Here is a 14,925-nt window from a genome sequence, read left to right as displayed (position 1 = left end):
AACAAGGCTTGAAAAATCATTCCATAAAATCATTCCAATATTTCCATACCTACTACGTGCCAGGCACTCTGCAAAGAAATGGCAATGCAAACACAGGAAAAAGACAGTACTCTCCAGGAGCTCCAAATCTAAAAGGAGAAAATGCTCCCAAGATGGGCCTAGGGTTTGCCTTAAGTAAGCCCCCTTCATCTTACATAGAACTAGCCCACTTTTATACAGTGCCATCCTAAAGCACTTTCTATACAATACTTCCCTGTGGAAGGTGAGGAATTGACTGATATGCTTCAAAGTATGGAGTATTTAGAAGAAGCACTGGGATAAAAACAAGAACTGGAAACTAAAACCTGACAGTGAGATTACACGGCACCAAAAAAATGTGATTTTTATCTCATCACCCAAGCCCCTGAACTATTTTCTCCCTCCTAAAGCTCCAAGAATAAGTCTGGTTATAAATGTTATTTTTTTCTTCCAAGGGGAACAACAAATTTGTTCCATGACAACCTTCTTTAACGTGATTGCTGCCAGTCCCTCCCAGAGCCCAGGGCAGCATGAGTTCAAGCCCCAGCCTTGGAAACCCAACCCAAAGTCAGTTCAGTTATGGGAAAGGCACTCAGTGAAATATTGTCATGGTTGGTTAGTCGGGTCTAAAGATCCCTTCTGCCTATCTCTTCCAGAAGTAATGAGTCCCCTGATACTCTGCCTCTAGGCAAGACCAGCCAAAGTCTGGAAATATTTTTCCTCTCAATTAAATTGGCTCTAATTAACGGGTTAATTTACCCAGTGAAGAACTTCTGAGAATGTGGACCTACACAAACGTAGTTATATTGGAGAATATCCATCCTGCCCCTGCAAAGGGGCATAAAAGGAGGTCACGGACACACCAGTTATGACCCTGGAGGTCGGGCATAAGGTGGGACAAAGAGAGACGTCACAGTACAGACAGAAAAGTCACAGTTGCTCAGCCCCACGCGGATTTATTTGCCTACAACGGGCAGGCTGAATAGGGTTTCTTAGGTCCCAAGGGGTAACCTGGCCCAAGAGCGCTCACTAGGCGCTTTGTGAATTGAACCGATTTGAATATTCCGGGTTCGTTAGGGGAACGAACCCTCCACTCGTCGGGCCGACTTAGGAAGTCTGGGTTACGCCCTTCCCCCACCCCAGCAGCAAGCCCAGTACATCTGCACCCACAAGAGCGAGCAGCAGCCTAAGCCCCACTGCCCCGGGCAAAGGAGCGGGAGCTACCATATGGTAAGTGTGACAGTGGGGGGTCACGGCACAGCCTTCCCTTTCTCCCCATTCTCCATGCAGAGAACCTTCCCCACCCCCAAATGCAGCGCATTTGCAGGGCGCTCGCTTTTAAGGATTTTCTAAGCGCTCCACAACCGGATTCACAACTCCACAAACCACCATCAGGCTATGGGTTTTATAAAGAAAAGCAAAAGAAAAAAAACCCATGGTTCTTGTCCTGTCCGTGGACCTCAGTTTCCTCACCAGTAAATTGGGGAAAAAAGAATTAGTCAAGGGTTCTTCACTCTAGGTCACAGAACCCTTGAGCGATGTGGAGAATTGTTTCCCAAAATCAAGTTTTTTTTAAAACGCACAAAATAAAACGGGATTCCGAAGGACACCAAAGGTTAGTGAGAATCAAGGTGTCCCTTAGGTTCCCTTGCAAGTTCACGGCTGCTTCGTGAAGCAGCCCAGGGCTGGGAGGGGTGCACGAGGTGGCTGGCAGCTCCAGGGCCATGTCCTGGGGTCTCTGCACGTTCTGTGCGCGTGGGAAGCGCACGCACACACACACACACACAGACACACGCACGACACACGCACGCACACACACACACAGGCACACACACACAGGCACACGAGGGGCACCGCAGGGTCCCGAGGGCACCACTCACTGGCTGGCCGGCGCGGGGCTTGCCCTGGGGAGGTCTCCGGAAAAAGGAGGTCCTGGCGGTGAAGAAGAAGTCCTCCGTGTCCTCCTCCAGGCTGCTGTAGCCACTGCTCATGCTGCTGGTCCACGTCATCGACCCGGCGGCCTCGGCCGGCCGAGCAGGGAACCCTCGCCCGCGGCAGACCCGGGGTGCAGTGCGGGGAGAGCCGGGCGGCCGCCCTCTTTACCCCACGCGGGGGCCGCCGCGGCGCAGGCTGCCCCGGCTCCGCCTCCCGCCGCTCCCCCCCGCCACACACCCACCCAGCCGGCCTCCGCGCGCGGCTCGCCTCCGCTCCCCGGCTGGCCCCCGGCCCGGCCCGGCTTCCTGCCGCTGCCAGCCTCCCGCCCTCCTCTCCCGTCTAGCCCATCCTCCTTCCCAGCCGAGTCCGGCACGGTCCTCCCCGCCCTCTCGCACTCCTCCCCCACGCTCTTCCAGCCCCTTGGCCACACCCCTTTCCCCCCAGTTCTCCGCCCCGGCCCCCCGCGGGGCGGCCTCCCTCGCCGCCTCCGTCCTCCTTTCCTCCCCCCACCCCCCAGGCTCTTTTCAACAACTTTGGGATGGGGGCAGTCCTCGAGACTCCGGGCATCGCCTGGGATCGGCCGCTCCTTGTAGGAAAACCTGTCCGGTGCCAGGTGGCCCCGGGTCACTCCGACCCTATCTGGTCCCGAAAACCCGAGCAGCGCGGTAGAAGCTGCTCAGGAAACCTTCCCCTGGTGACTGCACGTGGCCAGGGGTCCTAGGGCGGCGGAGACGTAAACACACGCCCTGGCTTCGTAGGCTTTCCCCAGGATGGGCACAGGACTGGGGTCGGTGAGCCCAGGCACGCCGCCTTTCCCCGCTGATCTGCACTGCCCCCCTCTTTAGCCCTGAGCCCCTCGAGAGCAGGAACTGGCCTTTCTCTGCATCCCCGCCGCCTGGCACGTAGTGGGCACTTAGTAAGTGACTTGACGTGGCCCGTGATTCTCTCAGTGAGGGGCCTCCTTCACAACTGCAGGTCTGCAGGTTCTGCATTTACGGTTCCCAAACCGTAGGAGCTCCGAACCATTCTTGGTGTTTGGGTCCCTTTTGCAGTCTGGTGTTGGCCAGGGGAAACCCCCAGCCCTCGGCATTACGTCTTCAGATGCATAATATAAAATGCACAAGCTTACAAAGGAAACCCGCTGGCAAAGGGCAGTTCAGTGTTTATTCTTTATTACTTTTACATTTACTAGTGTCAAACCAGCTAGTAAAATGCAGTTATAAAAATGTTTTTTAACGGCTTGGATCCCAGGTGCACAAGCCCGGCTACGGAGATCTGAAACGAACCTCCAACTACTTCTCCAGCAGGAACAAGGCTAAGAGCCCTGCGCTGCTCCCTTTTTTCCCATCCCCCTTCCTTAGGTCAGTTTCCTGCCTAAATCTGCTGCGGTCTGAGCGTCCCCACTGCCATCAGTAACTGGCTGGAAGCCAGGCTTGGGGGGCGGGGGTGGGGGGAGAACAACAGCCCCCTCGATCCGGAACCCAGGCAGCTGTCTCCTCTGCTGCCCCGCCAGGGGCCCAACATGAAGCTGGGGATGGCAAGGGAGTGCAGCCCCCATCAGAAAAGATCCCAAAGGGCATGTTGTCTGAGCCTCAGACTCAGAGAGGGCCTCCAAGGGAGGATAAAAATACTAAAATAAAACTAGTAGTACTCTTCAATTGAAACAAGAAGTTTTGAACGGTCTGCTTTTTTAAAAATAGCAATTGTAACATTAGGAAAAAGCTAGAATCATTTTGCACAGAAAAAAATTGCTGAGTCAATTCAAATTGTCTCATCTTTTGTTTTTCTGAATCTTAATTTGATTATCAAATAAATAAAAATTAATAACATGAAAAACCAAATGATAATTATCATTTCTAATATAATGTGAGCTGGCACACTGGAATCCTGCCTCATTTATCATTAGGCAAGTAACTTAACATCTGTCTGCCTCAGTTTCCTCATTTGTAAAATGGGGATGATAATAGCACCTAGCTCTTTGGATCTGGATCGGTGTGAGGATTAAGAGTTAACATGTAAAGCATTACAGAAACGTTGATTGCTATGATGATGATGAAGCAGCTTCTCTTAGTGACTTGAGTTCTGAGTTGGAGGACTCAAAGCCAGCAAAAACTGGTTTCACTGTGACCCTGGGTAAGTCCCTTACCTTCTCAATGCTCAGGGTAAGTTTTAAAGAGCTACCAACTTATACAGATAGATGAAGTTTTCTCACTGTGGAGTTCCCTATAACAAGGAAATCACAGATCCAGTTCCTATCCCTATTCAGTCCCTTACCTAGGAAGGGAGGGAAGGCAATAATTTATATAACCCCTACTATGCTCCAGGAATTGTGCTTAGTGCTTTTTACAAATGTTATCTCATTTGATCCTCCTAACAACCCTAGAAGGTAAATGTGTAAGGAAACTGGGATAGATGTTACGGGGCTTGCTCAGGGTCACACAGCTAATTAGCGTCTGAGGTAACATTTGAACTCAAGACTTCCCAGAACTCTAGCCACTATACCACTTTCTCCCTCATGTAAGTGGTGAAAGTTGGTTTGGAGAAGTCAGACACATATGATAAGGATGGTTATCAGGGTCAGATTTGCACAAATAATAATGTGGTATTTGCTGTGGATACATGGGACTGGTCCAGAGTTTCCTCTGAAATGCATTTAATTTCCACAAAAATATTTTTTCAACAATTTTTTTCTATTTCTCACTTTTTCACCCTCCACACTGAAAAAGAAAAAAAGGATCCTCATAACAAATATACATAGTCAAGCAAAATGAATTCCTATGTTGGCTATTTCCAGAAAAAAAACATATTTCTCACTTTAGTCTGTCACCTACCTCTCTGTCAGCAAGTGAGAAGCAGTGATCATCATGAGCCCTTTGGAAACATGGTTGGTCACCATGGTGATTAAAAGTTGTTAAGTTTTTCTAAGTTGTTTGTCTCTACAATGTTGTTAATGAATATATCGTTCTCCTGGTTCTGTGCACATCAATCAGCATCAGCCTTCCAGGGTTTCTCTGCAGCTGTGCCCTTTTGTCCCCTTGAGCAGGTAGGTTGTACCCAGGAGAAAAGTACCCCGAGTCCAAATAGAGCCTCAGACATTTACTGACTGTGTAACTGTAGGCAAACCTCTTAAACTGAGGTTTGCCTCAGTTTCCTCATCTGTAGAATAGAACCTACCTTCCAGGGTTGTGGGGATCGAAAGAAATAATAACTGTAAAGCATGTAGCACAGTGCCTGGCAGGTAGTAAGTGCTGCATAAATGTTAGCTATTACTGCTATTATAATTCACCATTTCTTACAATACATGGTATTCCATCACATTCATATACCATCATTTATGGAGGTATTCTCTAGTACATGTACATTTCCTTAGTTTTTAATTCTTTGTCACCATATAAAGAGCTGCTCTAAATATTTATTCATATATATATATAGGTCCTTTTCTTCTTTCTCTGATCTCTTTAGTGTAAGTGGAGATACTTTTTTTGCTCTGGACAGTCCCTACACCAATAAAATCTCAGTTCCTGACCCAAAAATTATTATTACAATCACTATTTTTAGTCTATAGGTTTTGGTTGAAGGGGGAGGACAGTTTTAAAACAAGTCCCAGGGTTTAAATTTATTTTGAACCCTCATTTGTCAAAATAAAAGTGCTCTTAAATGTCTGTACTCAGGATCAGCCTAACAGGAAATATATGCAACAGTTTAGAGGCCCTCAGAGAAGTGCTCCTCTTTCCCTCTCAGAAAATCCCTCCTTCCTATTGCTTGAAATTTTGCAATGACAGGTTCATTTTGATGAAGAACAATTCCTTTTTAAAATGTAAACTTTCTACCCTAACCCTCAGAGAGAAGACATCAGTCATTTATACCTGAAGAACTTGGGACAAGTAAGTCACCACATTTCTTGGCTTAATTTTCCCCATCTCTGCTATGAGGCAGTTAGACTAAAGGATGTTTCCTTTCCTCTTAGCATCTAGCGGAGTTAACCTCAGAAGGAATGAGTTTTTATTTGAGGAAGCAGGGAGGAAGAAAGGTTAGTTAATTTTGGAGTATAGAACCCTGTTAAGGAGAACAGATCTGGTGGGGGCTTTTTTCATCATCACAGTGCTTTGTGCTTCATCAACCTTCATAGGCCTGTAGCATGTGACCTGTCCCCTACTCCTTCACCTGGCCCCAGCCCACCGTCCTTTGGCAACCCACTTGCCCCTCACTTACCTTCTTCCCAAAACCTTATTGAGAATTGCAGAAATACCTAGGGAATGGATGGCTCCTATGCCAGGGACACTATGCCCATGATTGGACTGTCCAGTGTACCACCACCAGCTACCCTTCCGCTGCCACCACCCACCCAACATCTGTTTTTGCTTCAAGTGAAAGATGTCTTATTATGACTCTGCACCTTAACCCTCAGGGGAGAGGAGAGGATGGAGCAAATGTACTGTTTCTCCATAGATTTGTCTTACATTCCTTCACTACTGTAATCCTTATTAAAGACTTTCTTTTATCTACACGTCATTTTTAAATGGGAATTTAGAAGTATTTTTTATTGTTGATGAAAAAAGGAAAATTTCTCCACCCATAGTAAATCTGTTAAATACACAATTTCTGAATACTTTTTTGGGAGGAGGTGGAAGGGACGAGGGAAGGAGAACATGTCAAGAGAGATTAAGCAAACAAAAATCATTTTAAAAGATCTCTTGATTTAATCAGTCACATCATGTAAATATACGGGACTTCTCTTGAATTACATCTGTCAGCATGCTTTTAGATTCAACTAACATAGAGGCATAGGAGGACCTGGAATTAGGGCATCTTTCCACTCTCTTCTTTCCATATATTACAGATACCTATCTATATACATACATACATACATATGCATAAACACACATACATATTTATTTTAGTTGTGTGGTTCAGTATGTCTGACTCCATGACTCCATGACTCCATAGATCACAGTGCACCAGACCCATCTATCTTCCACTATCTCTTGAAGTCTGTCCAAATTAATATTCCTTGTTTATACATATACACATGTTTGTTACATGTACACATATATGCTTTTTTTAGAAGGAAAAGCAAAAAATGGAAGATTTTAAAGTCTTATCAGGAGAATACCCTATTTCTTCTTATTCTTCTATAGCAGGGTTCCATAGTAAAATTAATTTTAATATTTTGTAAAGTATGCTATTTAAACCTTCATAGTTTCCAAGATCAAAGCTTTTCACTTAAAGTCATTAATGAAGTTATTATATGCATAAACATTTGAAATATAGTATTAATTAATCAGCAAGACCTTTTTATGATTCAAAGTACAGTAACTGGGGTGGTGGAATAAATACAGCAAATTCATGTAACCATGTTCAGCTTTGAAAGGAGTGATTGTCCACTCTAGGCTAGAAATGGTGAGTGGGACCACTTCTTTCTTTAAGGTCCAAGCAATAGAAAAAGACAGTAGTGTTCTAGATTTTATTATAAATCCTAGTGACTAGTAGATACTGCCCGCCCACCCTCTGTTATATATGAGAGAATGTATTAAAACTTGCATTAAAATATGCAAATGTGATTTTTAGATCATCTTAGGTGGCTTTCTTAAAAACACAAATTCAATTATACTGTTAGACAAATCACAGGATTTTGTACTAGAAGGGGACTGAGAGATCATCTAATCTGGTTCCTTTGCTTTTCTGATAAGGAAACCCCTTCAAGGCCCAGCGAAATAAAGTGACTTGACAAAGGTAAAAAAAGGTACTAATCCATTTGACTTAATTTGATATGAATTTAGGTCTGTCTTCCAAACTCAGTATTCTTCCCCCCATATGTCACTCTCCTCAGGTCCCCTACTATATATCAATCAAGCAGCAGTCATTTATTAAGCACCTACGATATGCCAGGCACTGTATTAGACATAAGGAAAACAAAAAAATGAAGAATCTTGTTATAGTCTATCAAGGGAGATAGCATGTGTATACATAAGAAAATATAGAACAAATATAAAAGGAAGAGAAAGGAATTAAATATAGTATAATGTAGTTAGACAAAGGCAACTAGGTTGTACGGTGGATAGAGTGCCAGGCCTGGAGCCAAGAAGACTGATCTTCTTGAGTTTAAATCTAACCTCAGACACTTACTAGTTGTGTAACCCTGCGCAAGTCATTTCGCCCTGTTTGCCTCAGTTTCCTCATCTGTAAAATGAACTGGAGAAGGAAATGGCCATTCCAGTATTTCTACCAAGAAAACTTCCCAAAAGGGGTCACAAAGAGTGAGACATGACTGAAATGACTAAATAACAAAAAGTTAGGTAATGGATGAATAAACAAAAAAAATTATAAAACATTATGCTAAGCAATGAGAATACAAATAGAAAAGCAGATTAGTCCCTGTTATCAAGGAACTTGCATTCCATGGAGGGAGACAACATTCAGGATATCCCCAAAGTCTTAAAGTTATTTTGAGCTATTAAATCTATAGTTTAAAAGCTGCACTAAAATTTTTGGGACACCCTACATATGGGATGGTTCAGTTGTAGGGCAGATGGAAAGTTCCAGTGGTCCTTAGAATGCATCAGCAAAACAAATGGCAATAAATGAATCAATCAACAAGGATCTATTAAGTGATCATTGTGTAGCAGAAACTGTGCTAAATGCACGAGATTCAAAGAAAAATCAAAACCAGACCCTTTAAGTTTATAGCTATGAGATAAACAACATACAAGGGATACCAAAGTCTAAGTACAGTTTTAAGCTGTTTAAATTTAAATTAAATCAAGCTATTAAAGCTTACAAGTACATCAAAGACACTTTGTATACATAAATCAGTCCATTCAAGATAGTTACAGTGTAGAAAGGAAAGCTCCAGTAACTGGGGGACCCCAAAAGGCCTCCTGCAGGAGGTGGTACTGAACAGTGTTAAAAGAATCAGAGATTCTACAAGGCAGAGGTTAGAAGGGAGAGCAATCCAGGCACGGAGGACACACAATGCAAAAACATGGAGATTAGAATCAGTAAGGCTGAAGTAGTACTAGTAGTAGTAACAGTGGTGGTGGTGGTTGTGGTGGTGGTTGTGATGGTAGTAGTAGTAACAAGTAGTGATGGTAGTGATGGTGGTAGTAGTAGTAATAGTAGTGGTAATAACAGTAGTAAAGTTTAATCCTAGAAAGCTAGCCAAGGGTTGGGTTGTGAAAAGCTTTAAAATGACAAATAGGAGAGATTGTTTTTGATCCTAGGTGGAACTGCTGGAATTAATTGAGTAGGTAACAGTTACTGTCAGATCTGGGCTTTAGGAAAATCCCTTTGGTTGCTAAGTGGAAAGGATGGATTGAAGTGGGAGAGATTTGAGGCAGAGAGACCAAAGAGAAGGTCATTGCAATAGTCTAGGCATGAAGTGATGAGGACCTGAAGTAGATTAGTTGGCTGTAGGAGTGATGAGGAGACACATCCAAGACATATGGAGATAAAAATGATAAGATTTGCCAGCTGATTGAGTATGTGGGATAAGATTGAGGATGTCAGAAAGCTTATGAACCTGAGCAACTGGAAATATTGTGGTGCCCCCAAAAGCAATAGAAAAGTTCTGAAAAGAGGTGATTTGGGAGAAAAGATAATGAGTTCTGGTTTGGACATACTGAGTTTGAGATGGGACATCCAGTTCAAAATTTCCAGCAGGCAGTTGGTGATAAAGGAATGACACTTAGGACAGACATAGGATTATATCTGCAGACCTGTGTAAAGGTGACCATCAAACCCTTGGGAGCTGGTAAGACTACCAAAGAGAAATTATGGGAGGATAGAGAAGAGGCTCCAGAATAGTGGCACTCAGCAAATGGCCACCATTTTCTTGGTGACATCTGCTACAAGGTTCTCAGTGGAGAATGAGGGGAAGAGGGTGCTGTGGGAGGCTGGAGGAGAGAAGAGAAGGTATAGAGCAGCCATTGTGATGAATGAGTTAGAGAACTGGTCAAGGAGGAGAAGGATTGCCTTGCTGCAGGGAAGACTCAGATGATATTAGATAATAAAAATGTAGAATGGGTCCAATCAACGCAAGTTCCTGACTTCTTTTCAATTCAACAGTACATAAGTAGGAGTGAAGGTGGGATGTGGTTTGTGTTTGTGCTTTGTTGTTGAAGAAGACCATGCCATCAGAGAAATAATGACATGACTTGCACTTGACTTTGTTTTGAGTGAGGGAGGGCTGTGCAGGTCACCAGCCTCACTTCTCCTCCAGAGCCATCTGAATCCATTGACCTGGTATTCCTCAGGATGACTGGAGATGACCCAGAATGCACTGGGAGACCTTGGGTCAAAGGCCAAGGTCTTTGCAGGTACTCACTTAGGGTGAGGTGACACCTATTCATTGAATAGGCCTGCTTAATAAGTAGCCAGAGCATGGGCCCTTTAATGAGGTCAAGAAAAAGAAAGACATCAGACTGGGTGGAAACAGCAACAGTTAGTATTGATAATCACTGTAAAGCTAAGAGGGTCCAGAGGAGCCCTTGGCAGGGGCCCATTGGAGTCCCAGTTTCAGAGTGCAGTAGGTTTAAGGTTTTGGGAGAGGACAGGGCAGGATAAAAGAGAGGAGAGGAGAGCAGAGGACAGAGGAGAGGAGAGGAGAGGACAGAGGAGAGGAGAGGAGAGGAGAGCAGGGATATGGTAGAGAACGCTTTAAGACTTGTACAGCACTATAAATTGATTCATTTTATTCTCACAGTAACTCTAGGAACTGGTAACCCCATTTTGCAGATGAGAAGCTAAAGCAAATAGAAGGTGAATCACACAGCTAACAAGTGTCTAGATGAGATTTGAACTCATTATCTTTACTTCAGTTGAACATACTATCCAGTGTGTCACCTAACTGCCTTTTAATAATAATCCAAGGTTGGGATGGGTCCAAGGCAAGATGATAGGACAAAGAAACACAGGAATCATAAATATTGTTCTGTTGTAAATATTGTTGAATTGAATTGGTTCATTTTGCGACTGAGAAAGGAGGAGAGTGTAGCCATAGCGTGGCCAGGGAAAGCAATGAGGAGAGATGGGATTAAAGAACATTATGAGATAAAAGAATAGCACTGTTCATAATAAGGCATAAGGAGAAACAGGATGATGAAATATGATTGGATAAAGAAATCTGAAGTTCCCAAACGTCATTATGCATGAAATATGAATAAAACTTTCCTACCTTGATTACTGGGTACAAATTCCTCCCTGGCAGAGGAAAAGTCCCATAAATACCAATACCTATGATGTCACTTTTTTGTTTTGTGGCAACAATAACAACAAAAAGTGGAAACATAGTGGATTCCCATAGACTGGATAGGAAGGCACACAATTCTTGGCATATGAACATAATGAAATATTATTCTACCATAAAGAACTTGGGAAGATGTGTATGAACTAATAGAGTAAATGAGGTAGAACCAAGACAACAGCAATATACTCAGTGTCCACAAAAATGCAAAGGACATAATAATAAATAATATAATAATAATATGTAATAAATAAATAATAAAAAACAATAAATAATAATAATAAAAAGACATGAGAATTCAAATGAGAGCAGTGGTCAGTCTTGATTCCAGTGACTGACAATGAGACATATTTCCTTTCCTTCTCTACAGCTGTAGAATGCTGCCTATGCTGTCAGACACATTTAAAGTGTCTCTTTTGCTTAAATTTTTCCCCTTATGACAAGGAAGGGTTCTATTGGGGAGGGGATTTATTGAGAAGTGACTGGTATTAAAAAAAAGAAACTAAAGCATCAATAAGACATTAGCAGTAACAAAAAACCAGAAGGCGCAGCAGATGTAAGAAGCAGGCATCCAGTTACAGCCTCAGAGGCTAGAGATGGGAAAGGTAATTAGGGAATGGATATGACAGATTTTTGAACCCAGGTGGGAAATCAAGAGGCCTGGAGCCTTAAGTAGATGATTCATTATCTTTAGAAAACAGTGAAGAAAAAAAGCTCTTGACTTCACAGGCAAGATCCCTTGAAAAAGAACTGGTACCCTGGGAAACTGGGATCAAGGACCAAGGTCGGAGACTGGACTTGGAGCGGGAGGCAACAACAGGATGCCAGCGGTTGCTCCAGAGCTACCAGGAGGACAGTGAGCTTAGGAAAGTCCACATGGATCTTTTACAGTCCCTTTCCCCATGGAAACCTAAGAAGAAACACAATGGAGCTTACAGGGCAGGAATCAAGTTAAGATGAGCCAAACAAATAGTGATTTTAAATTATATGTGTGTTTTCATATATACACAGAGGAGACAGCCCTACAGCATTTAGCAAAGGAACAGGACACCCGTTTTTTAAAAAAAATCATAGTGTTTATATGCAATAGGATATAAATACAGAGTCATCTTGCCTTCTGACCTACCAACAAGTGCAAGCTCAGTATTGAGGCACTTTGGGGAGGATGAAGCCCTCACCAGCTTGGTGGATAAATGTCTGGGCCTGGAGTCAGAGACCTGAGTTGAAACCTAGCCTTAGACATCTACTAGCTGTGTGGCCCTGGGTTAGTCATTTAATTTCTGTTAGCCTCAGTTTCCTCAACTGTAAAATGGAGATAATAACAGCTCCTACCTCTCAGGGTTATTGTAAGGAATGAATGAGATAATATTTACAAAGCATAACATAGTGCTTGGAACAGAGTCACGATCTAAATCCTTATTTCCTTAATGCCATCCCCCCTCCCCACCTTCTTATTTCCCTCTGCTGGTGGCTGGCCATGTGTGACTCAGGAACAAAGGACTCACGTGCTGTGGAGATGATGAAGCAACCTCCTTACTGGCTACGGAGCAAGAAAAGATTATGACTGAGGGAACCTCTACAAAAGGAGTGATTCTCTCCTTGTATCTTTCAGGTTGGATCTTCTTGTGGCATGTAGTGTTTCCTTCAGGGGTGAAGAGAGCGGCCACCAACTCAGTAGAAATTTCAGTTAATATTGCCATGTATTGTAAATTGTTAATCAGTCATTCTTCAGTTGTGTCTGATTATCCCATTTGGGGTTTTCTTGGCAAAGGTATTGAAGTGTTTTGCCATTTCCTTCTCCAGCTCATTTAATATGTGAGGAAACTGAGACAAATAGGGTTAAGTGACTTGCCCAGGGTCACACAGCTGGTAATAATTATGTCTGAGGTCAGATTTGAACTCAAAAAGATGAGTCTAGGCCCTGACTCTAGTCTGGATCTCTGTGCAATATGGTGCCACCTTTCTGTAAGTAGATGGCAGCTGAAGCACATGACCTACCTAGAAGAACCTGAGTTTTGGGCTGCCTCTTCTGCATTTGTTGTGGTCTCAGTATAGGTGACTGGACAGTGATCTTGAGATGGAAATGTCTAGTTTTGGAAGCAACCTTGTGAGTGTAGAGTTTCAGAGATTCTGAGTCCTGAATCTGAGCTAACTGGCAAGCAGGGGAGTTTCTTCATTGGAGAGGATCACACCAATAGAGGAAAGGGCTCAGCTTCTGACCTGGGCTGTAGGGAACATTTTAGACAGCGTGGAGCTTGGGGAAATTTAAAATGCCTATTCAGTGGCCCTGAAAACTGTAATATGCCTTAAGTGCTTTAAGTGGCAACCTTCCAGGAGATTTTAATAGTTGTTACCTGAACCACATGAGTCACATGGAGAGTTAAAGGAAAAAAAAAAAAAGACAAGTTCACTCTTTTTAAAGATCCACTGAGTCATCAGCCTTTCCTACTTAATGCCAATAAGAAAATTGCTTCATTATTCCCAAGGCACCTGAGCTCTTCAGCACTGGCTGACCACGAGCAGCCAGTAGCTTCCTCATACCCCAAACACCAAGCCAGCTGGCTAGAAGCAGGCACGACGGTTCTTCATATGCTCTGTTATACTAAATGCATTGTAAAAGTCCAACTGTAGGTAAAGATGCACATTATGAACTTTCCATTAAAGCCTAGTTTAGACAGTCATTTTATGAAAAGTTAAGCACAATTAAAATGAGATTTTATATATATATAGAAACATATATATGCATGTATATATATATATATATAATATGTATGTGTATGTTACTGTTTAGTCATTTAGTCCTGTCCAGCTCTTTGTGACACCATAGACCATACTGTCCATGGGGTTTCCTTGGTAAAGCTACTATACTGGCTTGCCTTTCTCTCTTCAGTGGATTAAGGCAAACAGAGGTTAAGTGACTTACTCAGGGTCACACAGCCAGTTAAGTGTCCAAGGCCAAATTTGAATTCAGGTCTTCTTTACTCCAGGTTCACTGTTCAATGAGCCACCTAGCAGCTATATATAAACAGATAGATGGATAGATGGATGGATAGATAGATAGATAGACAGATAGATAGACAGATGAATATACACATACATATACACTCATATCAAATGGCAAAACTTTAGGGAACTTTATGGGCAAAAGAGATCAAAGTAGAATTTCAAATTTCCATAAAAGAAAAAACAAAGCTAACACTGAGGTTATATTGGCAAAGATATAGTATTATCCAACATTTTCAAAGGCAGCACTTAGAGCTAAATGCTAATTAGGTGGAGTTCTCTTCAAGGAGGCTGACTTTCCTCTGTAAACAAACATTTTGCCTTCATTAAAATACTAGCTTATTCATGTCTAATGAAAGAATCTCTACAGAGTAACATACAAGCTGGAGCAACTGCATTGCATTTTCTCATTTTGAAGATACCACTCTACCAGCTTGACCTTGGGTAGACTCAAGGCACATAAGGAAAAGGGGCCTTTATCACTCAGTCTGGATCCTTTCTGTCATTCTCCCTCCACTGTCAAAGAGATTAATACCCCCTTGAGAGCCCTCCTCTCCACTCCAATACATGTGTTTTAATAGGTAGGCTGATGTCCTACCAAACATGCTGGCCTTTCCAGTTCATCAGTTTTCTAAATTCCCATGACCCACATCTCCACCTCTCTACTCCTCTTCAGTCCCCAACTTAAACATTCCCATAGCTTAGATAACACCACAGATATCATCCAC

At 43.1% G+C, this 14,925-nt stretch overlaps 1 protein-coding gene and 1 long non-coding RNA gene across 2 annotated transcripts in view; one reads left to right on the top strand and one right to left on the bottom strand.

The window, feature by feature from the left end:
* RASSF3 (Ras association domain family member 3) overlaps positions 1-2,207 on the bottom strand; it is a 96,918-nt gene extending 94,711 nt beyond the window's left edge. Inside the window, exon 1 of the mRNA XM_072655269.1 lies at positions 1,899-2,207. Within this exon, the coding sequence (XP_072511370.1) occupies positions 1,899-2,027 (129 nt within the window). The 5' untranslated portion in view covers positions 2,028-2,207. The remainder of the gene's footprint in view (positions 1-1,898) is intronic.
* Positions 1,162-3,611, top strand: LOC140534341 (uncharacterized). The gene is made up of 2 exons (XR_011977252.1): positions 1,162-1,248; positions 3,205-3,611. It is a non-coding gene; the product is annotated as an uncharacterized lncRNA (long non-coding RNA).
* The last annotated feature ends 11,314 nt before the right edge of the window (positions 3,612-14,925 follow it).

The sequence above is a fragment of the Notamacropus eugenii genome, chromosome 3 (genome assembly GCF_028372415.1).
Source record: "Notamacropus eugenii isolate mMacEug1 chromosome 3, mMacEug1.pri_v2, whole genome shotgun sequence".
In the NCBI taxonomy this organism is placed as follows: domain Eukaryota; kingdom Metazoa; phylum Chordata; class Mammalia; order Diprotodontia; family Macropodidae; genus Notamacropus; species Notamacropus eugenii.
This window is presented reverse-complemented; position numbering and strand designations above follow the sequence as displayed.